The sequence below is a fragment of the Rhododendron vialii genome, chromosome 10a (assembly GCF_030253575.1).
Source record: "Rhododendron vialii isolate Sample 1 chromosome 10a, ASM3025357v1".
Lineage (NCBI taxonomy): Eukaryota > Viridiplantae > Streptophyta > Magnoliopsida > Ericales > Ericaceae > Rhododendron > Rhododendron vialii.
In genome coordinates, this window is record NC_080566.1 from 5,766,532 (window position 1) to 5,791,275 (window position 24,744).

Consider the following 24,744-nt stretch of genomic DNA (forward strand, 5'->3'; position numbering starts at 1 on the left):
GTTTGCTCCATCCTGAAATCTCCGGTTCGATTCTTCTCGCCAACATCTTTTGGGGCCACCTCATCCGCACGCGTAAATGTGTGAAACGGCTGTAAAAGAGACTATAGGATTAATTTGAGATGCGCGTAAGCTAGCCCAGGACACCCTATATTACCAAAAAAGATGTTTTTTGTTTTTTTTTTTGTTTATGGTAGATGATGGTTTAGTTTAGTGGAAAGACCAATAACGGCCCACGTCATCTGTAAAATTAGATATAGAAGCTGTAAAATTGGGGGGAAGAATTCTGTCTAGAAGGTTTAAATAGCTGCACTGTTTTTTGAAGCACTAAACATCCAATTATTGGCACGAGTTACCAAATTCAGAAGGGAAATATCTAACTTAAGAAAACATATCAATTGATATCCAATAACATGACTTTTCATGTGGTTAATGTTCTCAACGAGTTTTAAAAATTAAATTGTTATCAAAATGAACCAGGAAAGAGCCACGGATGGACAACCGAGGATCCCATTCCATCGAAAAGAATTTACTCCATCGAGGTTCAAGGTTTTTCTCGACTAACTCGAAGGCACATATAGCTTCTCCATCCTTCTCTAGGAAAAATTATTAAGCGATCTTGGAGCACCTTCGCGTGGTGTTGCAGGACCCTCCCCACCATATAGTATTATTATTGCATATGAGTTTCACCATAAAACATGTTATTCCCCCACCAATTTGGTGATATCTTTCAATTGTTGTTTTCGCCACTTCGATTAGGATCTAAACAACCAAAAACAAGAACACAATGTTGGTGCAAAAGTCGTTGTAGCTAATGAAAGAGGATAAATAGAGATGCTTCAAGTAACGTTACTATGTTGCTGTCTTTAAGACGATATTCGCCTCCACCAATTTGAGAGAATTTGGTGTGGATCGGGTTACAGCGAAGCCGCCTCCAAGATAAAATGAAGCCCAACCTCCAATTGTTATCTAAATTCGTTATGCGCAAACGAAGAGAGATCCGAATACTTTTGGATTTTGCGAGCCCCTTAAGTATAATCGTAGGAGATAATTCTAGAGAGAAACAACAATTAGAATGATTCTGATTATCTTCACACTTTCAATTGATATAACCATTTGTCTTTTATAGACATAGATCGTGACCGTTAGCCAAAGATTATACCTCTTTGATTAAATGCAATAGTCATGTCTATTCATTCCACTCCAATGGTCATATCTTTTGGTCTGTTAATGTCTATTCATTTAACCTAAATAGATACACCTCATGTCTATTCATTTAACTTGAATGGTCACGCCTCTTGGATTAAAACTGTTCACCAATATTTATATTTAATATCTATTAAATATTTTGGAAATGTTCTAACAATCCCCCACCATTTTCAAAATATTGAAAATAAAAATTTGTTTAAGCTCGGAAAACCTTGTGCATAAATGAAGGTATCTTACGATTTGAACCATTCACTTAGTGAAGACACATCAAAGTTAGTCGGAAGAGCATAGTAGACTTGTCTTTGAACTAGCAATCCTTGTTGATTAACTTGACACGTCTCACACACAAAATTTTCTTCTCCTTAGGTAATTCATAAAAGCCGACCCATGTATTGGCCTTGGGTCTATATCTTGGTTTCATGAGTGCTCTAAAGTCAAAAGCCCCCGAGACCTATAAGAAGCGGCACCACCTCTACACTCATATAGGTAGGATTTTGTCAGTGTTCCTGTAACTACAACACAAAAATCATATTAAGAACTAAATAGTTCACCCTCTTGTTTTTCAACATTACAGGAACCAAGCACTTTACCTTTGGATGGATTAATTTAAAAATTAAGTGCTCACAATCATGACATATGGTGTGCTTTGCTTATTAAACTCAAGACTTAAGGTATGGCTCAAGCGTTGAGTCGAGTTTCCACCATGAGTGATTAAACTAATTAGGCTAAACCATTGCCTTGACTGACTTACTGAGAAATATATCCGTGACAAAATACAATGTCACCCCATCTCATCGTAAAATCCTCACTTTAATTTCAAGAGAGAAAACCCCACAAATAATAGACTTATTATGTATTCATGGTTTTCATGCTTCAATTATATCAAGCGCCTTTGCATCCATCATAACTGATGAATACTAATTACAAGCATATAAACCAATTCAACCAAATAAACTAATTTGGATTTAATTTACTTGTGGGTCATAGTTGTTTAGAACAACTAATTAATCAAGATAGTCGCATTTCACCATACCACAACTTTGTACCTCTCCAATATACAAGGGAGAACATGTAATCGAAAAGCCACATTCCCAACATTCCTTCCAATGAAACTACATTTCATTTATCTCATACTTGTTGGAATAATCATGACTCTTCATTTTATTCCAAATACCACATCCCTTGGTTATCCTCCAATGGTTACACCATTTAGTCTGAAACCAAGAGCCACACATTTTGAGTTACACCCCCTGGTTAAATCCTTAACCTCCACATATACATATTTACATGTATATATCAACGTGTATTTTGGTAAAGGGCAAGAGAAGAGTCTCGTCCGTTTTATTTTCTCATAAAAACAAACTCATTCATATAAAGAATCCGCAACACTCACCATTTTGATTACCTTATGCAAAGTACATGCATATAAAATTTTCAAACTTATAATGGTATGTTCAGTTTGGAAGTGGCTTCCAAAACTAGGATTTCAGAATACTCTATATCTAGCAATTTGCATAAAGCAAAACAGTCGAGATAATTTAATTAGCTACTGATTCGGTTAACCACCGACCACGTGTCCAACAGTACTGTAACATTGTACTTTTTCTAACACGATTGTATGGTTCTTTGATCAAGGCCATCAAACATTGCTCATTAAAAGCCACATAACACATTTCTGCGTTACCGAAACACCACCATGACACAATTACCATGTCAAGTATCACACCTTCGACAGGCCACATAAACCTTGGCTATAAAAATATCCGATACTATCCATAAGTAAGACCTTATTTCCATGCTCATAAAAGCAACATTTCATAAACATAGCAGTTCATATGCAATAATAAAAACATGAGCAAGAACAATTCTAAGTGTGCTGGTGTCAATTCCTTATTAGAGACAATAAGGACTCTACCAAGCGTCACCAAGGCAGTAATGTATGAAAGAAGCAAACGGCACTTCTAAACGTTTTAATCATACGGTGCAACAATTCAAAAATTAGTAAAATAGCAAAACAAGCTAGCGTTTCACATGAACCGGTTGATCATGTACTAATTTTAGCACTTCAAAGAATAATAGCAACAACATAAATACTGCCACAACCTAAACAAATGCATTGACCGCATAAGAGGACAAATCAAACTAAAAGTTATACTCTAAACTTAAAGACAACACACTTAAATCATCCTGACACACATGCATCCATGCATACTAAAATTGCATTATGCAATATACTAATTCAGACCAGTGCCGTAACGGTCCACACCCACTCGTTTCACCTGAATAGGTAAATGGACCAACACCATTGTGGACTGTCCGAACACAATCAATGGCAGCGATTGAATCATCCGATGTACCATTTTGTGAGCATTTACAAGAAACTGTGTGACTCCCTCGTCACACGTACGCTCACATGTACGCCCCGCGGCTTTCATGTCAGTGACACGACAATGCCAAGTCTCTTGATTATAAGATGAATCAGAATCACAATGTCAATATTATTTTCTTTGACAACTCTCCGAAACATGCATGCTTGCAAATCAAACATAAGATAACGTGCCGTGATTACATTTCAAAAGCAATAGTCTGAAGGCATGACAAAATGAGTTTCTTGGCGTACCTTTCTCCTTGGGAATAAATAATATTATTAGTGGCAACTTGATAAAACTCACAGCATCATCATTTGATGAAGTCTCCAATCACAACTATCCATCTTTGTCTTAAGGATCCATAATGTAATCAATCCACTTTCATCTTCGAAGAATATCATCTTAAGATTGTTGGTGCAAAAGTCGGCGTAGCTGATCAAAGAGGATAAACAAAGATGCTTCAAGTCACGTTACTATGTCGTTGTCTTTAAGACGATATTCGTCTCCAACAATTTGAGAGAATTTGGTGTAGACCGGGTTACAGCGAAGCCGCCTCCAAGATAAAATGAAGCCCAATCTCCAACTGTTATCTAACTGCGTTATGCACAAACGAAGAGAGACTCGAATACCTTTGGATTTTGCAAGCCCCTTATGTATAATCGTAGGAGATAATTTTAGAGAGAAACAACAATCAGAATGATTCTGATTATCTTCACACTTTCAATTAATAGAACCATTTGTCTTTTGTAGGCATAGATCGTGACCGTTAGCCAAAGATTATACCTCTTTGATTAAATGCAATAGTCATGTTTATTTATAATAGTCATGTCTATTCATTCCACCCCAATGGTCACACCTTTTGGTCTGGTAATGTATATTCATTTAACTTGAATAGATACACATTTTGTGCTTAAATCTAATGTTCACGTCTATTCATTTAACTTGAATGGTCACGCCTCTTGGATTAAAGCCGTTCACCAATAATTACATTTAATATCCAATAAATATTTTGAAAATGTTCCAACACACAATCACATAGCGAGATATACGTGGTTCTCCAAATTGGAATACGCCACGAAGGGGCGGCGGATGTGTATGTACTATCAGTGGATGATTACAAATCACGCACTCACTCACAGCGTCACTATCTCTCTGTGTTTCTCTCCAAACAATAATTCTACCTCCACAACCATCTTCACACCCAAAGCCACAGAATTCCTACGTGTCATGCCACCTCTGGGACCCACTCCTTTTAACTTAACTTAAACCCAAATAGAGAAAAAAAAAAAGGAAAAGAAAATAAGAGAGCAGGAACGAGCAGGAACTCATCGTGGTCATTTTCCTCTGGGTCTCCACAGAGTGCATCTCTCTCTCTCTTTAAAAAGTGCGAATGTATCTCTTGCTCTCACATGCAATGGATATCCTCTTTGCAAGGCTAGAGGTTCTTGAAGATCATGAGAGAATGAATGAAGGAGAACGATCTTCCCCTGATAGGTTATTTTGACTCTTCCCTCCCATGAGTTTTACCCATTCTCATATTTCAAATGAACCCAACGACGAAGAAGAAGGTCCACTTGAACTGGTGAAGTATTTCGCTTACCGATTTAGGGTTTGAAATTAAATTCTTTGAACCCCGTTTTGGATTTCAAGAAATATGGTCATCATTTTTAGGGCTTTTTTTTGTAAACTTGAAATGAGAATTTTCAAATTATGTACATCTTTGTTCGGTTCGTGGTTTAGTTTTAGTTTTAGTTTTGTTTTCAATCATTACCCTATTTTTTCAATTATTACTTTCTCATCTCTCTCTATCTCTCTCCAATCATTACCCATATCTTCAATCATTACTCTATTTCTCTCTCCACCCACTACCAAAACTAAACTAAACTAAACTCTCAACCAAACATAACCATTATAACTGTATTTTGCATTCTTCATTTTAGAAATCAGTTTTCAAGGTTTGATTTGGAATTTTCCCCTTTTTGTTTCTTTCTCTTTTGTAGGTTTTAATTGTACAAGATTTAAAGAATTTGTTCAAAGCTTTTGAACACTAGTAGGTGTTAAGTCGAGATATCTGGATTATTAAAGGCACTTGGCAGTCCATTTGGAAGAAAAGTTTGAATTGGAGGACTGCATTTGCATTCTAATTCTCTAAACATCTATGAGTTGCAATGGCAAATTTTGAAGTAGTACTACTAATTAGTCTCGAGAGAATATGGAAGTTGTACTTTGAGAGAGATGGAGGGGGGTGGGTTGAAGAGAATGCAGAGTTTATGTTTATATCTGAATGTGAGTGCAAGTGTGGTTTAACCTTCTAAACTTTCATGATTAATGGTTAATGTTCAGACTACATTGGTTAGCTCTTGTGAATCTTGAAGTTGTCTTCTTTGTGATGTTCAATTTTCGGAGCATACGCGTGTTGAGTTTGGTGACTGATTTGCAATTGCATGTTCTCCATTATGTAATGGTAGCTGATAAAGTTTGTGAATTGATCACGTACAAATTTGCCCCCAATTGAAATGCATAAGTAAGCACACCTCATGAAGACAACATGAACATGTCTATTTCTCTTTAACTTGCATAATCTAACATTTATGAAGCAAAACCAATGTTTGCTACTTCAAAGCCACAATCACACATTTCACTATATAACAACAGTTGGTGCTTCAATATTCAACAAAAAGGGGCATATCAAAAAGGACCCCTAGATATTCACAATACATAGAATTGGTGCATCAATACTTAACAAAAAGGGGCATATCAAAAAGAACTCTATGGCATATCAAAAAGAACCCCTAGTGTAACTTTTGTTCGCTCTAACTCCAGCTTTGGCATACACTAAAAGCTTTCTTTTCACATTTGCATTAAGAACTCTATGGCATCTGTGAAATCGAGCTTTCCCTGGACTTACAACATGGTTTTGATTAAGAACAAAAGAGCTCAACTTCCACTTTCCATCGGCCAATATGACTGTCGTGATCTTAGCTTTGCAATCTGTTTTTGTTTGTGGGTGCAATTGATTAACTTTCATACCTCTTGTTCTTGGCTTTCCTGAATGATTGCAAGCAACTGTCACATATCTCACCTCACCTCCTACTTTTTTTGAGGTTCTTATGGACATGCCAAAACCCTTTTCCTTTGCATACTTTCTGTAGAACTCAACAACATCATCAATGGAATCAATTATCATCCCAACCTTGGGTTCCTTTACTCCATTTACTACATTTTCATTTTGCTCTATTTCTGTCGTAAGATCCTCAACTTCTTCATCCATGTCTTTGTGTAGCATCACACATAATCAAATGACCAGACACAAGAAAATCACATATAAGCACAAGTGAACTATGATATCAAAAATCCTCTCACCAGGACATATAAATATTTTCACAAATTAAGTTTTATTTGCGGAAACCAATTGCAAAATTAACACAATACACAACTAGAGTAGACCAGAAAACAGGGGCCTTCACAGGTTCCTTATAGCCTTCTCAATAGCAGTTTGAAAACAAAAAAAATTCGTTTACACATATTATCAAACACTTGATGGCCATTAATATATCTACTAATATTGGTAAGTAACTCTAATCTCATAAACTTACAATTATAGAAAAACAGCAATCAAACAATAAATACAATGGTACAGAACAAGAAAACTGACATAAATGGTAATGTCCAGATTCCACAGCTTCACTGTACACATTCGCGCAGAGAGAGAGAGAGAGAGAGAGAGGAAGAAGAAGAAGAGACTGAATTTACCTGTAACTTGGTGAAAAGTTACACCATTGTAGAGGAAGAGAGACTATGGGAGCGAGGTTGACTGGGTAGGTGGGTTTGCTTTTGGGAGTACAATAGTGAGTAGTAAAAAGCGGGAAAAATTCCCCCCTTTTTTCTTCATCTTCTTTTTTTTCTCTCTATTTGGATTCAAGTTAAGTTAAAAGGAGTGGGTCCCATAGGTGGTATGACACGTAGAAATTCTGTGACTTTGGGTGTGAAGATAGTTGTGGAGGTAAAATTATTGTGAATCAGAAAGTCTATAGTTCCCGACTTGTTTTTCTAATTTGCTTCCCGATGTTGACGTGGCGGGTGGGCCCCACGTCAGCAGTTGAAAAAAAAAATTTCCCGCTGAAAATTTGGATTTCCGATTTCCCCAAACCGGACAATCTGAAAACGAAAGAAGCGAGAGAGAAGAGGAGGAGGAGGACCACAGGCGACACCCACCACCACCGCTGGTTCCATCGGCAGCACCCACCACCACCGACTACCACCACCACCATTGGCTCCACCTCCCCTCCAACCTCCTTATTTTTGGACACCCCCCCTCCAAAACATATCCAGGTGTTCTTCTTTCCAAAATATCCTTGAGCGGCTGAGTCCCTCCTTCACACATCATACAGGAGAGAGAGATGTTTGTCGCCGGAGTATTACGAGGGTGGCCGGAATATTATTTTACAGGACCCCCAATTACAGATTAAAAATAGCCAATAATTTTACATAAATTCCAAAAATGACTTCAATAAATTATAATAAATGATCCAAATTACAGAATAGAGCAGTAGGGAAGGAGAGAGCTCACGGGAAGGATGAGATCGGAGACGACGGCGGAGCAGACTGAGGAAACGGAGCGAACGGGTACTCCGGCGATGCCTTTCCCGGCGACCCAGGCCTCCAATGAATGGAGGGTCTTGATCTATTACTGGGTGCTCTGGCTTCGCCGACGCCGTCGATCACCCATCCTTACCCGGAGGTATATAGATACTTCTCCTTCATTATCTGAAACATCGGCGTCTGACATCTCGGATTTCTTTTCTTTTTTGCTTCTCATATCATATACTCCACAGATACCCATGGGCTGGTCGCCGGAAGTGGAGCCGGCGGTGGTGGGTGTTGCCGGTGGTCCTCCTCCTCTTTTCTAGATGGTCCAATTTTGGGGAAATCCAGATTTTCAACGTGATTTTTTTTTTAACTACTGCTGACGTGGGGCCCACCCGCCACGTCAGCATCGGGAAGCAAATCGGGGAAACCGGTCGGGAACCGTAGACTTAGGTGGTGTTCCAACTAAAAAAAAGAAGGTTTTGGATAAAGAAAGGTAATTTCAAGCTCAAAAATCATCATGTAACGCAAATAATTTTTCTACCAATATGGATCTTGTTTGATAGATTTCATTGAGATCTTTTACACAATGCAAGAAAAATCAAAAAATTATTTTTCATTTTCATTATATTTGAGTTTGAAAATTAAAAAAAAAAAAATTTTAAAAAAGGAAGGTTCCTTACTTGGAACACCCCTTTTTACTGCTTTTGAATCATGTTCCACGAAATGTCTGGAGCAGAACTGTTCTTGACCTAGTGAGTTGACTGCCAGAGGTCTTCGCCTTCCCTACCCACCCTTGAAATAGTTCAACTTTTGTGATCATCCTGCTATTCGCCACGAAGATCTGCAGAAACCATGTAAAAAAAAATACGTTTAGACCTATTTTGGGTTTTATAAAAATTTTAAAAAATAATCATAAATTTTTAAATACTATTTTATGGGGTTCCGTAGGACATCGGTAAATATTATTTTTGGATTCGTAGAGGCGAAATTGCTTAGTTCGCACCTACGAATCCAAAAGTAATGCTTAGTTCGCACTTACGAATCCAAAAGTAATACTTACCGAAGTTCGTTGGAGCTGATTTTTTTTACAGGACTCCATAAAATGATATTCAAAAATTTATGAATATTTTTTTTTAATTTTTATGAAACCCGAAATGAACCAAAACGCATTTTTTCTTACGTAATTCTTGCAAATCTTCCTTTCGATTCGAATTCCTCTCTCCTTTCACTAATCATCATTCCCAAACTCTCTCAATAGTTTCAATTCACATCACACACACACACACAAAAATAAAATAATGTTTCCTTATCTACTCTCAATTGCAGTCCTTCTCTACTTCTTCCTCCATCAAAGTACTTTAACACTAGCCATCAACTCCCCTGGTCTTTATTCCCAACAGCTTCATCATGTTGCCGTTAACTGCGGCTCCTCCGGCAACTCAACTGCAGAAGATAGCCGGCAATGGACCGGAGATGCCAGATCCAACTACATCACTTCATTACACGGTTCAAAGAGCAAATCAAAAGCCACTGACCAGCCCCTTCCCTATGATCCAATCCCTTACGCAACAGCCCGGCTCTCCCCTTGGCCTTTCACCTATACGTTCCGAGTCACTCCGGGTCAGAAACTTATTCGTCTCCATTTCTATCCAGCTTCATACCGGGGTGGTTTCAAAAGATCTGAAGCCTTTTTTACTGTGAAAGCTGGTCCTTATACCCTTCTTAGCAACTATAGTGCTTCCCTTGCTGTTGATGCCTTGGGCTTACCCTCTCTTGTTAAAGAGTATTGTGTGAACGTGGACGAAGATCAACCGTTAATCATAACGTTCTCCCCATCACGAATTGGTAATTCTGATGAGGTGTATGCTTTTGTTAATGGGATTGAAATCATCTCAATGCCAGCTGCACTTTATCATACTCATGAGGGTAATCCTGCAGCAAAGATTATTGGGAAGAGCGACCGGTTTACCATAGATAAGAGCATTGCTCTGGAGAAGGTACACCGGTTAAACGTTGGCGGAAACTCCATTTCGTCCATAGAAGATACAGGAATGTTTAGAGATTGGTATGAGGACTCAAATTATCTGTTAGAAAAATCCAGTGTCGAGCCAGTTACTACCACAATTCGAATCAAATACATGAGCATACCACCATACAGTGCTCCTCAGAAAGTCTATCAAACATCTTGGTCACTGGTTCCAGACAAGCAAGCGAACAAGACTGAATCAAATTTGACATGGAGATTACCTGTGGATTTGGGATTTAGGTACCTGCTTAGGTTACATTTCTGTGGGCTTGAATATGAGATAAAAGAGATTGGCAGGGTGGAGTTTAGTATCTTTGTTAATGATCAGGTTGTTGAGGCCAAAGTTGACCTTACCCAATGGAGCGGCGGAAATGGGGTGGCTGTGTTTAAGGACTATGTGTTGATTATGGATGGAGATAGGATGGAGGGCAAGCGTGACTTCCTCATAGCGCTGCGCCCTCAGAATCATGAATGGACGGAACCAATTGATGCAACTCTAAAAGGGTTAGAGGTATTCAAGTTGAGCAACACCGACAAAAATCTTGCTGGGGTGAACCCAGTGCCACTAGCACATACTTCGACATCTCCAAAGCCCAAGAAGCTAGTGTTTGCTTCTGGAGGAAATGCCATTGCAACAGTTGTAGTAATTTTACTCACCATGTTGAATATCATCGTCTACCAATTGCGTAGTTTAGGTGAAAATAGTGTGGGGAGAAATCTCTCTTCGTCAACATCGGAGGGGTTGTGCTGTCGTTTCTCATTTGCTGAGCTCTTATCAGCAACCAATAACTTCAATGATGAATTGGTCATTGGAAGTGGTGGATTTGGTAAGGTCTACAAAGCGCTTATTGATGATGGTGCAACGACGGTTGCCTTAAAGCGGTTGGATATGAGGTCTAAGCAAGGGGCAAAAGAGTTTTGGACAGAAATCGAAATGCTTTCCAAGCTTCGGCATACTCATCTCGTTAGTCTTTTAGGCTATTGCGATGAATGCGATGAGATGATCCTTGTTTATGAGTTTATGGAGCATGGTACACTTGCCGATCATCTCTACAAAGTTAACACCAAGAGTAATGGTACCATTGGCCATATCTCATGGCAGCAAAGGCTCAACATTTGTATAGGTGCTGCTCGAGGGTTGGATTACCTCCATACAGGTATTCGACGTGGTATAATACACCGAGATGTGAAAAGCACAAACATTCTATTGGACAAGGACTTGACAGCTAAGATTTCAGATTTTGGGTTGTGTAAACTGGGCTCAACAAGCCATTCCCACACGCACGTTAGCACAGATGTTAAAGGCTCATTTGGGTATTTTGATCCAGAGTACTTCTTGACCCGTAAACTAAGAAAGAAATCAGATGTGTATGCCTTTGGTGTCGTGATGTTGGAAATGCTTTGTGGGAGGGCAGCAGTTGATATGCGGGTCGACGAGGAGCAATGCAGTCTAGTCCTATGGGCTAAACAGGGCATCAAGGAGAACAAACTTGATCAGCTTCTTGACCACAGGTTGAGGGACGAAATCTCGCCACACTGTCTGAAGGTGTTTGCTGAGATTGCTAATAGTTGTTTAGATAGTCATCCAAAGAGGCGGCCTACAATGGCTGATGTGGTGGTGAGACTCCAGTGCTTATTGGAGAATCAATGCATGGTTCCTTCCACAGAGGAAGAGGAGGATGATGATTTTAGTGTTGGTGGGGATGTGGACGAGCAGTTTGGTGAGAACACAAGAAGGGATGACTCTCTTCCACGACGCGATGTTCCTTCCTCCTCCTCTTCGGCGCTGGATAGTGAGAACACCCAAGGCCAGAATAGGTCAAAGGGAAAGGTAAGCAAGGTGTTTCAGAGGAGTATTGATTTTCTAGCTAAAGGTGTGGATATCAAGAGGAAAAAAAGGAACGTCTATGATTCCAGTGGTGAACGACCAATTTCGTCACGTAGTTCGATGCGTCTAAGATGGAAAAATGTCACTCATCAATTCCGTCGCTTCACAGTTGGAAGCAACATCCCTAGGAACTTCTCATCCTCGGCTGCAAGTGGCGGCAATCTGAAAGGACAGATTTTACCCTCACCCAATTTAAGGATCTTCACTTTTTCTGAATTGAGGACTGCTACTAAAAGTTTCAGAAACGATAGAGTGTTGGGAGAAGGAGGCTTCGGTAGAGTTTACAAGGGTTTGCTTGATGAGAAGAACCGTAGTGGATTGGTCTTTGCCGTCAAGAAGATGGAACCAGAGGGCGTACAAGGATTTAAGGAATGGCAGGTAATTACACTTGAGACAAATTAGTGGCTGAAAATTATATTAAAGTGTCTTAACCATAATTGCACATATATTTTCACTTGTCAGAGCTTGAAGCTTGATATTTAAACGTACTCAATCGATTCTAATCCTAGTATTTACTATTCCTTCTTCTCATAATTAAATTCTTCTGAATGGTGTCTGTTTGCTCAATATTTGTGCAGTCTGAGGTTGACTTCTTAGGAAGGTTTTCTCATCCTAACCTTGTTAAGCTATTAGGATACTGTAGGGAAGAGAATGAGCTACTCCTTGTCTACGAATTCATGCCAAAGGGCAGCTTGGAGAACCACCTTTTTCGACGTAAGACTTAACAGATCAACTGATTTCGCCTTATGCAAATCGGTTCATATGTCATTTGGCTTACTAGACAGCTCATGAGTTGGCTTATGCAGGGGGTTCTGCTGTTCAGCCACTTCCATGGGGCATTCGGCTTAATATACTAATCGGAGCAGCTCGAGGGCTGGAATTTTTGCATACATCTGAACTTCCAGTGATTTACAGAGATTTCAAGACCTCAAATATATTGCTAGATGATGTAAGTTTCTTGCAAACAATGAACTCGATCCGGGTGACAACGAAAGAAATGTAAATCTGTTTTGGGATAGAATATCATATTTTTCTTGTTCATTCTCTGAGATGCAACTTTTGAATTTCACTCATTCAGCCATTTACCTACTCTCACCTTGCTCTTGCTTGGAACAAAATTTTCCAGCACATTACGTTGATGTAAGGCAAGGGGTAAGGCAATGCACGTCGATGACTTAAACTTGGTCTGACATGCACATTTATTTTTGGCAGTCCTACAATCCCAAGTTGTCGGACTTCGGTTTGGCAAAAATGGGTCCCTCAGCTGGTGAATCACATGTGACAACATGTGTTATGGGAACATATGGCTATGCTGCTCCCGAGTATATCGCCACAGGTAGTCCCTGAACCTGTTTAAACTTTACAGCCAAATAATTACCAAAATCAAGCTTTCAAAATTTTCACACTTCAAAGCCACTTGAACTAAACCGCCAAACCAGTATGTTGCCATATTAATATTAGGATTGTTAAACAGGACATTTGTACGTGAATAGCGATGTGTATGGTTTTGGTGTTGTACTACTTGAGATGCTTACAGGCTTGCGTGCATTTGATATAAACCGTGAGATTGGGAGACAAAATCTGGTTGACTGGGCCAAACCATTTTTGTCTCAAAGGAGACAGTTGATAAAGATACTGGACTCTCGATTGGAATGGAAATATCCTTCAAAAGCTGCTTTCGAAATGGCTCAGGTTGCTCTCCAATGTCTTAAACTTGACCCAAAAACCAGGCCATCAATGAAAGAAGTTGTGGAGACACTGGAACGTATAGATGCAAGCAATGAAAAACCCATGGCTCCTTCATGCCATCAACCTCCACTTCCCCCTAAGCAAGAGAGAATCCAGTCCTAGCAACTCCCACAATGAGCATGGTACTTTCGATATACTGCTTCCCATGAACTGCGGCATTTGAATATGAAGCTGATTATTTCTTACATTAAACAGTCTTTTTTTCCTTCAACCTTGTCACTGCTTGACAATTGCAAGTAGTTTTATTGTTCTCGCGATGACATGTCTGTAATAGATGGGATGTTCAAAATCAAAATGCCACTGCTGATGCTAGTTTGTTTTGTGCTTGACAATGTGTTAAACATAGCTCAACAGGTGTACCAAAAAGACAATACAAAGGCTTCATTCTTGCACTAAGAGGATATTATTTGGAGTAATAAAAACATTCAGACGGACTGCATTATTTTTGTTAGTTTGAACAGCTGAAATGAGAGATTGAGAAGAGTATGGCCCTCCTGATGGTGCTGTCAAATGATGAAAAAAAGTCATTGTCTACATAGTTAATATTTCTCTTTTCCATGTGAGCCATGTGAGAAGATCGAATACCGCAAGTGGGGGGTGAGACAGGGATTGAATGTATAAGAGATTTCTATATCTGCTAGAGTGATTATTTACTCTTGAAAAGTGCAGAAAGAGGAGCACGCTGCATAATAGGGTACCTCAAGCTCTAAGGATCCTCCCAAAAACATAAACAAATAAATTTAGTCTCATTACGTTTGGGTTGGTTGACCCAAAGAAATTTCTTCTCATTTTCAAAAGAACAGACCAGAAATGCTTAGGCAACTGCCAAACTACTGGTTAACTACATGCACAAGATTTTTAGTTTTTCACCAATTTAGATGGTTTGGTTTCAGTTGAAAAAGAACCAACAAATAGCACGAACTGTTTCACCAAGAGGAAAATAGTGACCAAGCTCTGTCTACAAGATTACGCATATGAAAAATAGAGTTTACAAATTGAAAGTATATGTGTAACGTATACTAAGCACGTGGAGTACACGTGTCACCCTCTTTAATTTTACAAAAATTCTCAAAAATAGACTAAAAAAGATTTACAGGCACTTCCATCCCTTTATCAAATCTGAAATAAACGAAAAGAATTTAGAATGTATAAAGCAAAGAAGGAGAAAAACACAAGACAATAGCTAAAGAAAGAGACATGATTTATGGCCCAAACTGTTATCTTTCCAACCTAGGAAAAAGAAAAAAGGAAGTCAAAATGTTTCATGGCAACAGAAAATCGAAAATATAGAAGCAGCAAAAACATTGTAGTCTATACCAGATGCCTAAACTAAACACGTTACATCAGACGCTTTAAAAAATTTACTTCTGTTTTGTATGTTCATGTTTTCTTTTTTCAACTCTGATGTAATTTTTAAAATGAATCGTGTAAACTCAAGTGCATCACTGTTGGTCAATGAACTCGGTATGTCCTCTTTAGAGTGAGAGTTTTTTCCGGACCATTGATTTACAAAAACAAGATTCCAAACACTGTTGTGTTAGAATTGATTTTCGTATCGGTAATATTTCCAAATCAGACTCACTTGTTTACACCCATAGACGAAATCGTAAGTTTAGTCTTTGTTTTCCATATGCTTTGTTAAGATGATACTTGTTTACAAATACATGGCCAATGGGACACTCGCGGATCATCTGTACAAAATCCGTCGAAAAGGAAATACTTGTAATACTCATCCTCTCACTTGGAAGCAAAGGCTTCGTATTTGCGTCAATGCTGATTGCGGCCTGGACTGCCTTCATAACACTTAGCAAGGTACTATACAAACTTTCTATTTTAGCATGTATACCAGCTTAAGAAAAATAGCCAAAATACCTAAAAATAATCATTTTAGCTATTCATTTTTCATTAGGAACTTCAGCAACACTAGCTATTTCTCCTATTCATCTTTAAACAATTAATTTGTCTCATTGTTTCTTGGAGGAGAGAGAAGATCATATACTGGGTTTGGTTTGCTCGAGGAGAGAGAAGAGAGGGATGTATGAGAGAGAAAGTAGTATTTCTCTATGTTTACCTTTGCTGCAGTCAGGTACTTTTGGAGTGTTACCGTAGATAAATGTAGAATACCTACCTCAATAGCTAGGCTACTAAACCTTGATTTTTGAGGTTTCCCTATGTAAAATACCTAAAAAAACCTGTATTGCCAAGCTGCTGTAGATCGATGCTCTTAGACGAAAATTGAGAAGCTAGGATTTCGGATTTTGGGTCGTCCAAAACAAGCACAGTTTCAAAATTTGCGCATTGAAAACTATATATTAAAATTTTGCACATTGAAAACTAAATATTAATTGTGTATACTTGCATGTATGCTTACAAATTTCAAAAATTCTACCAACATGAAAGTATGTACCAAAAAAGTTGTTCGTCATGATTATGAAGCTCATATATTAAAAAAAAATGAGTTTTTAATTAATAGTGGAATTACCTCCAAACCAAATCAAACCGAGCCTTAAGTCTCAATCACTTGGAGTCGGCTACATAAATCATTTTCCTCCATTGAGCTCTATTAAGGGTCACTTGTTCACACAAACCTACTATACTCATATCGTTGTGCACACAGCATCAAATATCAATTTAGATCTACCCCTCCCTGTAGCATTGCTATCCAAAGCTATCCTATCAACTTTCTTAACTACTGTATCTCCTGGTCTACGGTAGACATACCCAAACCAGCTTAGCCTATTTTTGCTCAACTTTTCTTCTATGGGTGTTACATCTACCATCTCACGAACCGTTTCATTTCTAATCCTGTCTCTTCTAGTCTTACCACACATCCACCTCAACATTCTCATTTCCGCTACACTCATCTTCTTCACCCGTTGTTTCTTAATAGGCCAATATTTTATCCCGTAAAGTATCGCTGGTTTGATGGCAGTTCCATAGAATTTTTGCTTCAATTTTATGGGTACCCTCTTGTCACACAGTACACCAGTAGCGCTCCTCTACTTGAGCCACCCCACTTGGATCCTATGGGTCACATCATCGGTAATCTCTCCATCTCTACTAATGATTGAGCCTAAGTATCTAAAATAATCACTCTTAGGTATCTCCCGGTCTTGGATCATTACTCTTTCTTCGTGCGCATTGCTTGTACCACTAAACTTGCACACTATATACTCAGTTTTACTCCTACTTATTCGAAAACCCTTTGACTCTAATGTTTCCCTCCAAATTTCTAGTTTCGTATTCACACCTCTAGCAGTTTCATTTACGAAGACAATGTCATTTGCAAACATCATACACCACGGGATATCCTCCTGAAATTTTATAGTTAATTCATCCATAACTAAGACAAAAAGGTACGGACTTAAGGCTGACCCTTGATGCAATCCTACAATGATTGGGAATTCACTCGTTTCCCCTACTGGTGATCGAATGGTAGTAACGGCACCTTCATACATGTCTCTAATCACCTCGATATACCCTTTGGTCATTCCCTTTCTCTCCAGAACCCACCATATGATATCTCTAGGCACTCTATCATAAGCCTTTTCTAAGTCAATGAAAACCATATGGAGATCCTTCTTCTTTGCTTTGTGTTTTTTTACCATCCTCCTTAATAGGTAAATAGCTTTCATGGTTGATCTTCCAGGCATGAACCCAAATTGTTTCTCTGACACCGTAGTCCCCATCCTCAAGCGATGTTCAATAACTCTTTTCCACAACTTCATCGTATGACTCATCAATTTAATACCTCTATAGTTGTTGCAGATCGTTATCATATTTAGATTCATGTCATAGAGATCTAACGGGCTTTTTACGTGCTAGCTGTCAGCTGCCTAACGCACAATCCTCCTAAAAAAATAAAAAATTAGGATGACCGGTACAACCCGTTACTCACCCATTACTGACCATCCAGTATTTTTAGGTACAGCAAGATCCAAAACCTTTCCCAATTTTCCCGCTACTCACCCAGTATTGGCCATCGCAGGGTTTGTGCGCGTATTCTCGCGTTAATGGGACTCGGTTAGGTGCGTACCAATTCAACTCAAAACACATCTCCAACGTAACAGTCTCTCTCTTTTTCTCTCTGAAATAATTTGGGAGGTAGACCATTAATTTCCACTATGTTCTTCCCAACTGCCTTGCATTAGACACCACAAAACTTGGGATTCTAGATTGATCCAATCCCATCGAAATCCCCAAGGTTGCCCGCCTCTTTCCTCTTCCATTCATATCACTTACTCCCTCCGTCTCATAATATTTGTCCGGTTCGCAAAACGGGGACTATAAAATAATGTATTTCTTTCAAGAAAAAATTCAAATTTTTTTCATAAGTTAAAAGAACTCGTCAAGATCTAGTAAATTGTTGAATTTTTTTCCAACTTTTCTTACAAAAATTGTATTATTTTTACGTCTTTGTTTTGCGGACCGAACAAATACTATGGGACGGAGGGAGTATTAGGAATAGGAATGTGATTACTACCTAGAAATTTTGTTGAGCGGAAATAGAAATATGATTATTAGGAATGAAATTCCTAAGAATACAATACCTGAAGTAATTTCATTCCAGTGTTTAGTAGATTAGTTCAGTAATCTTATGCAGAAATCAAATATTTTGGAAATTTATCAAAGTCAATATTTCCTTTTTTTTTTATTAATTGAGCTAGGAATCTAAGATTCCCATAGAATAAGGGAGGGATCAGATTCCCATTCAATCTGGTAACGTGATTCCTGGTCGAACGTGTCGTCCGAAATCACAATCCTATTCGTGTCTCTCCCAAACATGAGAATCCTGAGAGTGTGACATCACATTCCTATTTCTATTCCTTCCAAACGTTAGAATCATGGAAGTATGGTGTCACGTTCTTATTCCTTCTCAAGATTCCTGTCATCCAAACTGAGCCTCCTGGCGCAAAAAGGCAACCCACCAAAAGGTAGCCGTATGACGTACAGAACAGTTGTGGTCTCCACTACAATCTCAAAAGGATACTCAAGGCCAAGATGAAAGAAAAATGAAATAGGAACATCATTATTTATCTTAAGTCTCTACAATTCAATAACTTCAAATGTACTAGCACTACCAAAGACGTCAGTTTAGCACAATTTGTAGCATTTCAGAGTATGGTTATGCAGCCAATTCAAAATATACAACATTTCATGACAATGTTCTTCAACTACAGTCACAGCTTCCAGCAGAATACGAAATACATGAGGTTATTCTTCCAAGGGATCAAACATATATAACCCCAGAAATTTTTCATCAGCATTTTGCATACGATACAACACATTACCTACGAGTTATAACAAACAGATTCAGCGAAAGAGATCGCCAGCATTGATTTAACAATGTGCAAGTTAAATACCTGCATTTTTCCACAGACTCGTAAAAAAAGCCCCTTAACCAAGGATGTGACATTGAAATATTGGGACCAAAGCTATAATACATTTCACATGGAGGTAACTTCAATTCAGTACTAAATCTAAGGGTAGCACAAGTTAGGATAGGAGTAATTAACTAGGTCTTCCAGAAAACAACATGCCCCTGCACCATTGCAATAGTACGCGGCCATGTGCGGCTGTGCCCACCTAGTTCCCTCTTCTCCTAACAAGGTAGGCACACAGCCCCTTGCTTTTGAGCAGGTACACCGCCATGTGATATCTTGAGAAGACAATAACTTCTCCAGAATAATGAAGAGCACTTCTTTTTGTCTTGAAAGGAAACTTACAATTGAGCTCTTACCCTCTACATACTATGTTAATTGAATTAAGCCTCATCACTTGCCTAACATGACGGGGGTTGAAATTTCTCAAGCCGTCGAACAACTTGCCTCATTGTAGGCCTTACAGAAAGACTTTCCACCATACGCACCAACGCCAAATGCAAAACCTCTACCAAATCATCATGTGGACTCGCATCCCACAGACCAGCATTGAAGAATGTAGAAGAATGGATGGGGAGGCAGCATCATACACCGTAATGTTAAGATGACAAATATTCTTTTGGACAAGGATTGGGTTGCCAAGATTTCAAATTTTGGGTTATGCAAAGAGGACACTACAAGCCATTCACACACTCATGTTAGCACTGATGTCAGAGGAACGTTTGGTTACCAAATCTCATTATACCACACCAGAGTGGATGGGGAGGCAGCAGTACCTTGTAGAAGAATGTCAGCCAACATGCACTCGAGGCTTGTCACCACATCAGTCATTGTAGGCCATCCACTTGGACGACTAAGCAAGCATTTATTAGCAACATCACAAAACACTTGCAGACACTTGGGCGAGATTTGGTCCCGCAAACTTCGGTTAATGAGTTGATCGAGTTTTTCCTTTTTGATACATTGTTGAGCCCACAGAGCTAGACTGCGTTGCTCCTCCTCCAGCCTCGTATCCACTGTTGGCCTCCCACATAGCACTTGTAACAACACGACACCAAATACATAGACATCTGATTTCTTAGTTTGTCTACAGGTTAAGAAATATTCTGGATCCAAGTAACCAAACGTTCCTTTAACATCAGTGCCAACATGAGTGTGTGAATGGCTTGTAGTGCCCTCTTTGCACAACCCAAAATCTGAAATCTTGGCTACCCAATCCTTGTCCAAAAGAATATTTATCGTCTTAACATCGCAGTGTATGATACCACATCAAGTACCTGTATGGGGGTAATCCAGTCCACGAGCAACGCCAATGCAAATTTTCATCCTTTGCTCTCATGACAGATGACAAATAGTTCCATTACCAACATTACTATGCTTATAAGATGATCGGCAAGTGTACCATGCTCCATGTACTCGTAAACAAGGATCATCTCCTGCTGTTCATCACAATAGCCTATAAGACTCACAAGATGCGTGTGTCGAAGGTTAGAAAGCATATCAATCTCTGTCCGAAACTCATTTGCGCCTTGGTTAGACTTAGATTTCAATCTCTTTATGGCAACAATAGTTGTTCCATCGTCAATGAACCCCTTATAGACATTACCAAATCCACCACTTCCAATGACTAATTCATCATCAAAGTTGTTGGTCATCGAGAGGACCTCAGAAAATGAGAAGCGATGACACACCCCTTTCGACGGTAATGGTGAGATGCTCTTTTCGCCAACTTTCTCAACCCAAACATGTAATTTGTAAACAAGTATATTCAGAACGGAGATTAAAATTACTAAAACAGTTGCAATGGTATTTCCAGTTGAAGCATAGACAAACCTTCGGGGAGTTGCGTTACTAGATATCAAAGCACGTGCCAAGGGCATCGAGTTCACCCCAGCAAGATTTTTGTCGAGGTTGCTCAGCTTGAATACCTCCAACCCCCGTAGTACTACATCAATGTGTTCAATCCATTCAATGTTGTGAGGGAAGTATATTACGAGCAGATTGTGTTTTCCCTCCATTCTATCTCCTTCCATCATCACCACATAGTCCCTATACACCGCAACCCTATTTCACAGCTCCATTTGATAACGTCAGCTTTTGCATCCGCCACATGTTCATTGACAAATATACTGAATTTTGTGTGGTCACTCTGTTCTCTCTCCTATTCAAATTCACAGAAATGTAACCTGAGCAGGTACTTGAATCCCAAATCGATAGGAAACTTCCATGTAAAATTAAAGGTACCGTTCCCTTGCCTGTCCGTAATCATTGACCATAATGTTTGATAAACTTTCTGAGGAGCAGTGTATGATGGTATACTTGTGTATTTGATGGGAAGGGTGGTAGTAACTGGCTAGACATATGATGTTTCCATCAAAGAATTTAAGTCTTGAGACCAATCACGAAACAAACCTGTATCTTCTATGGATGAGATGGCTGTTCCACCTATATTTAACCGATGCACCATCTCGAGTGCAATGCTTTTATCAATTGGGAGTCGAAAATTCTGGCCGACAACATGTGCACCTACATCACCCTCTTGTGTATGATAAAGTCCAGCCGGCATCGAGACGATTTCGATCCCATTGACAAAAGCATATTCCTCATCAGAAGAACCACCAAATGAGGGAGAGAACCTTATGATCAGTGGCTAATTTTCTTCCACATTCACACAATACTCTTTAACAAGAGAGTCCAAGCCTGAAGCATCAGCTGTAAGGGAAGCACTAAAGTTGCTAAGAAGGATATATGGACCAGCTTTTATAGTAAAAAAGGCCTTAGACCGTTTAAAACCACCCCGGTATGTAGCTGGATAGAAATATAGGCGGATAAACTTTTGGCCCGGGGAGACTCGGAATGCATATGTGAAAGGCCAACGGGAGAGCCGGGCCGACGTGTAAGGCACTGGATCAAGAGAAAGTGGTGGGCTAGTGGCTTTTGAGCTAATCAATTTTCCTTCGTTACTACGTAATAAAGGGGCGTAACTCGAACCGATATCTCCGGTCCATTGCCGGCCATCTACTGCAGTAGAGTTGCCGGAGGAGCCGCAGTTGACGGCTATGTTGTCAATTGGGTGATAAAGAACAGATGATTTGGTGGTGGCAACAGAAAAAAGAATTTGATTGAGTAACAAGCAGAGAGGGATGGTAATTAAGAGGACATTGAAATGCATTTTTTTTTTTGTAGGGTGCTGAGATGGAGCTAATGGGAGGTTTTGGAAATGATCAAAGTGAGGAAGAGATTATGAAAAAAGTGCGGAAATTGCGGAGGGGTGGGCAAAGACTTGGACTTCTCGTTAATTGACAGTCAACACAGAGATATTTCTTGGTACATGATTTAACAAAATGAGTGGACGAGACTGGACGATAATATTTAACATTCAATTTGACTTGGTCATATATGTGGGTCGTACTAATGACCATATCTAAGTATCATTTTTTGGTTGTCATCATTATATTGTTAACAAACTAAATTTTATCTTATTTCATAATACTCTTTTCGTCCGGATTTAATAGTTCTTTTTGAAAATTTATGTCATTTTTCAATTGATTATATCTTGTAACTTACAATATTTTTTGTAATTTTGGAAACATTATCTTATAGAACTAATTGAGATTTATCAAACAAGATTCATATTTGATATAAAATTTATTATCAATTTAAAAATATAAATTATTTTTTATTCGGTTAGAATTGAACGAGAGACTATTGAATCTGGACAGTAACAATTTTGCATTTTCGGCCTCTAAAAATATAAGGGCTGGGCCGGCCCTAGTTTTAGTTCAAACAATTAAACTCATCTTTGATACATCTGTACAATAAAGACATCTTAAATGAGTTGGTCCATAAAAAAATTCGTAAAACAAACCTGTTGTTTGTTCTCTTGGAGCATCTCCAATCCAATGATCTTCATTCCTTCATCTTGGAGGATTAAAATATAATTTTATGTTAAAAAAGTATTTTTAAATTTTTTTATTATTCCTATTAACTCCAATTTATACATCTCTATTCCTTCATTCAATTGGGAAAAAAAAGGGAAAAAAAAAAAGAGAGGAGAGATTTGAAGTTGATGACCAAATTCAACCTCTCCAATCTAATATACTTCATTTTTGTCTCTATTCCTTCATAAATTTTTGACCCTCCAAATATGGAAGATCAAAACCAATCCTCCAAAATGGAGGCAAATATAGAGGATGTGTTGGATTGATTAATTTCTCCAAAATGGAGGAATGGAGAGAGATTTGAAGATATAGAGTATGCATCGGAGATGCTCTTGAGGCTGCCATTTGTGATTTGTCCTTCAAAAAAAAATCTGAACCCCTTGGTCGAAATCAAGGTTCTCTCTCCTCCTCTATCTTCATCTCTTCCTTTGACGGTGGTCTGATTCCACCGAATTACAACAATGGATACCTATGCATGTAAGGGTGTGTGTGTGCGTTTGCTACAGGTACAGGATCAAAGAAAAATACTTATTACTACTCCATTCCGAAGTATAAAAAAAAAAGACAGAAAAATTAGCCAATGCGCCCAGTAATGCCAAGTAGTACACCAAACTCATCCCTTTGTTAGACATCATTTGGGTGGTTCCCATCACAAAGTGCGTAAAATTCACGCAAATTTGTAGCAGAGAAGAGCTTGAGGCACTCATGTGGTGTCCCAATGACATGAAATAATTACTTGTAAAAACTTTTTTTTTTAATTTTTAAAAAATAATAGTAATTAAATCTGCAAGAGTTTAAAGCTTATTCTTGTTTTTTGAACTGCACGCAAATCCAAGATTGAGAGTGTGTGCCTTCAATCAGCGAAGGGGATGATTCTGTAAATGTCGCCCGGACGGCCCGGATGGTCGATGCCGCGAGCAACAATCCCAATGTTCTGTAAATCTCATTCGATTGGAACTCGAGGCTGTTTGAACGGTCATGACGTGAGTCAGCGATATGAAGAGGGTTTTTTTTTTTTGTAGTCTCTGGGTTTCCAAGCTCGCGGATAAAAAAAAAAAAATTTCCAAGCTCGATTTTTTTTTTTTGGGAGAAAAACTTAGAGAGACGGAGAGATACAATTGCAAGGAGATTGGAGCTTGTAATTTTTATTGATTATACTGGATTGATTGTCCTTTCCTCTCGTGAAGTGGATACATAGCCTGTGTGTCAAACTACATAAACCCTTTTCAAATGGGATCCGTTTGTGTTCTTGTGTGATTGTTTCTTGCTTGCCTTGCGTTCTTTCATATTTATTGTTTACGTTTAAAATTTTCATGCTGCAAATTCGACGTTGCTGAAAAGCTATGGTCCTCATTTGTTTTGACCCAACCAAGCGAGAATTAAAATACTCCGTAGGTGACCGGTCAGGGGATTAACATTCTCCTAAGGCCTCTCATTAAGCCAAAACATCATTTTCCAAAACTACAAATATATAAACCCTGTTTCATCGTAACCACATACCAAAGCATTTTAATTTACATGAGTTTATAACAATTGAAAAACAGAAAAGGGTTCAAGCCAAAAATCCACAATATTTGCAAGTTTTCAAACGTAA

At 38.7% G+C, this 24,744-nt stretch overlaps 3 protein-coding genes, 1 long non-coding RNA gene and 1 pseudogene across 5 annotated transcripts in view; 2 read left to right on the top strand and 3 right to left on the bottom strand.

Moving 5' to 3' along the window:
* The window catches only part of LOC131304485 (probable receptor-like protein kinase At5g38990), a 44,739-nt pseudogene extending 22,284 nt beyond the window's left edge, over positions 1-22,455 (bottom strand).
* The window catches only part of LOC131304493 (probable serine/threonine-protein kinase PIX13), a 71,690-nt gene that overhangs the window by 26,515 nt on the left and 20,431 nt on the right, over positions 1-24,744 (bottom strand). The gene's annotated exons all lie outside the window — the stretch shown is intronic.
* LOC131302786 (protein FAR1-RELATED SEQUENCE 2-like) lies at positions 6,355-6,846 on the bottom strand. Its single transcript, XM_058329584.1, has one exon. It carries the CDS (start codon positions 6,844-6,846, stop codon positions 6,355-6,357), a length of 492 nt encoding a protein of 163 aa, XP_058185567.1.
* LOC131304498 (uncharacterized) lies at positions 8,090-8,501 on the top strand. The gene is made up of 2 exons (XR_009192416.1): positions 8,090-8,316; positions 8,411-8,501. It is a non-coding gene; the product is annotated as an uncharacterized LOC131304498 (long non-coding RNA).
* Positions 9,396-14,149, top strand: LOC131304476 (receptor-like protein kinase FERONIA). Of its 2 annotated transcripts, none has more exons than XM_058331718.1 (5): positions 9,396-12,457; positions 12,658-12,793; positions 12,886-13,028; positions 13,292-13,415; positions 13,554-14,149. In XM_058331718.1, exons 1-5 carry the CDS (start codon positions 9,464-9,466, stop codon positions 13,928-13,930), a joined length of 3,774 nt encoding a protein of 1,257 aa, XP_058187701.1. In that variant the 5' UTR covers positions 9,396-9,463; the 3' UTR covers positions 13,931-14,149. The 2 variants fall into 2 exon arrangements, with proteins under 2 accessions (XP_058187701.1, XP_058187702.1); XM_058331719.1 differs by having other exon boundaries at positions 13,617-14,101.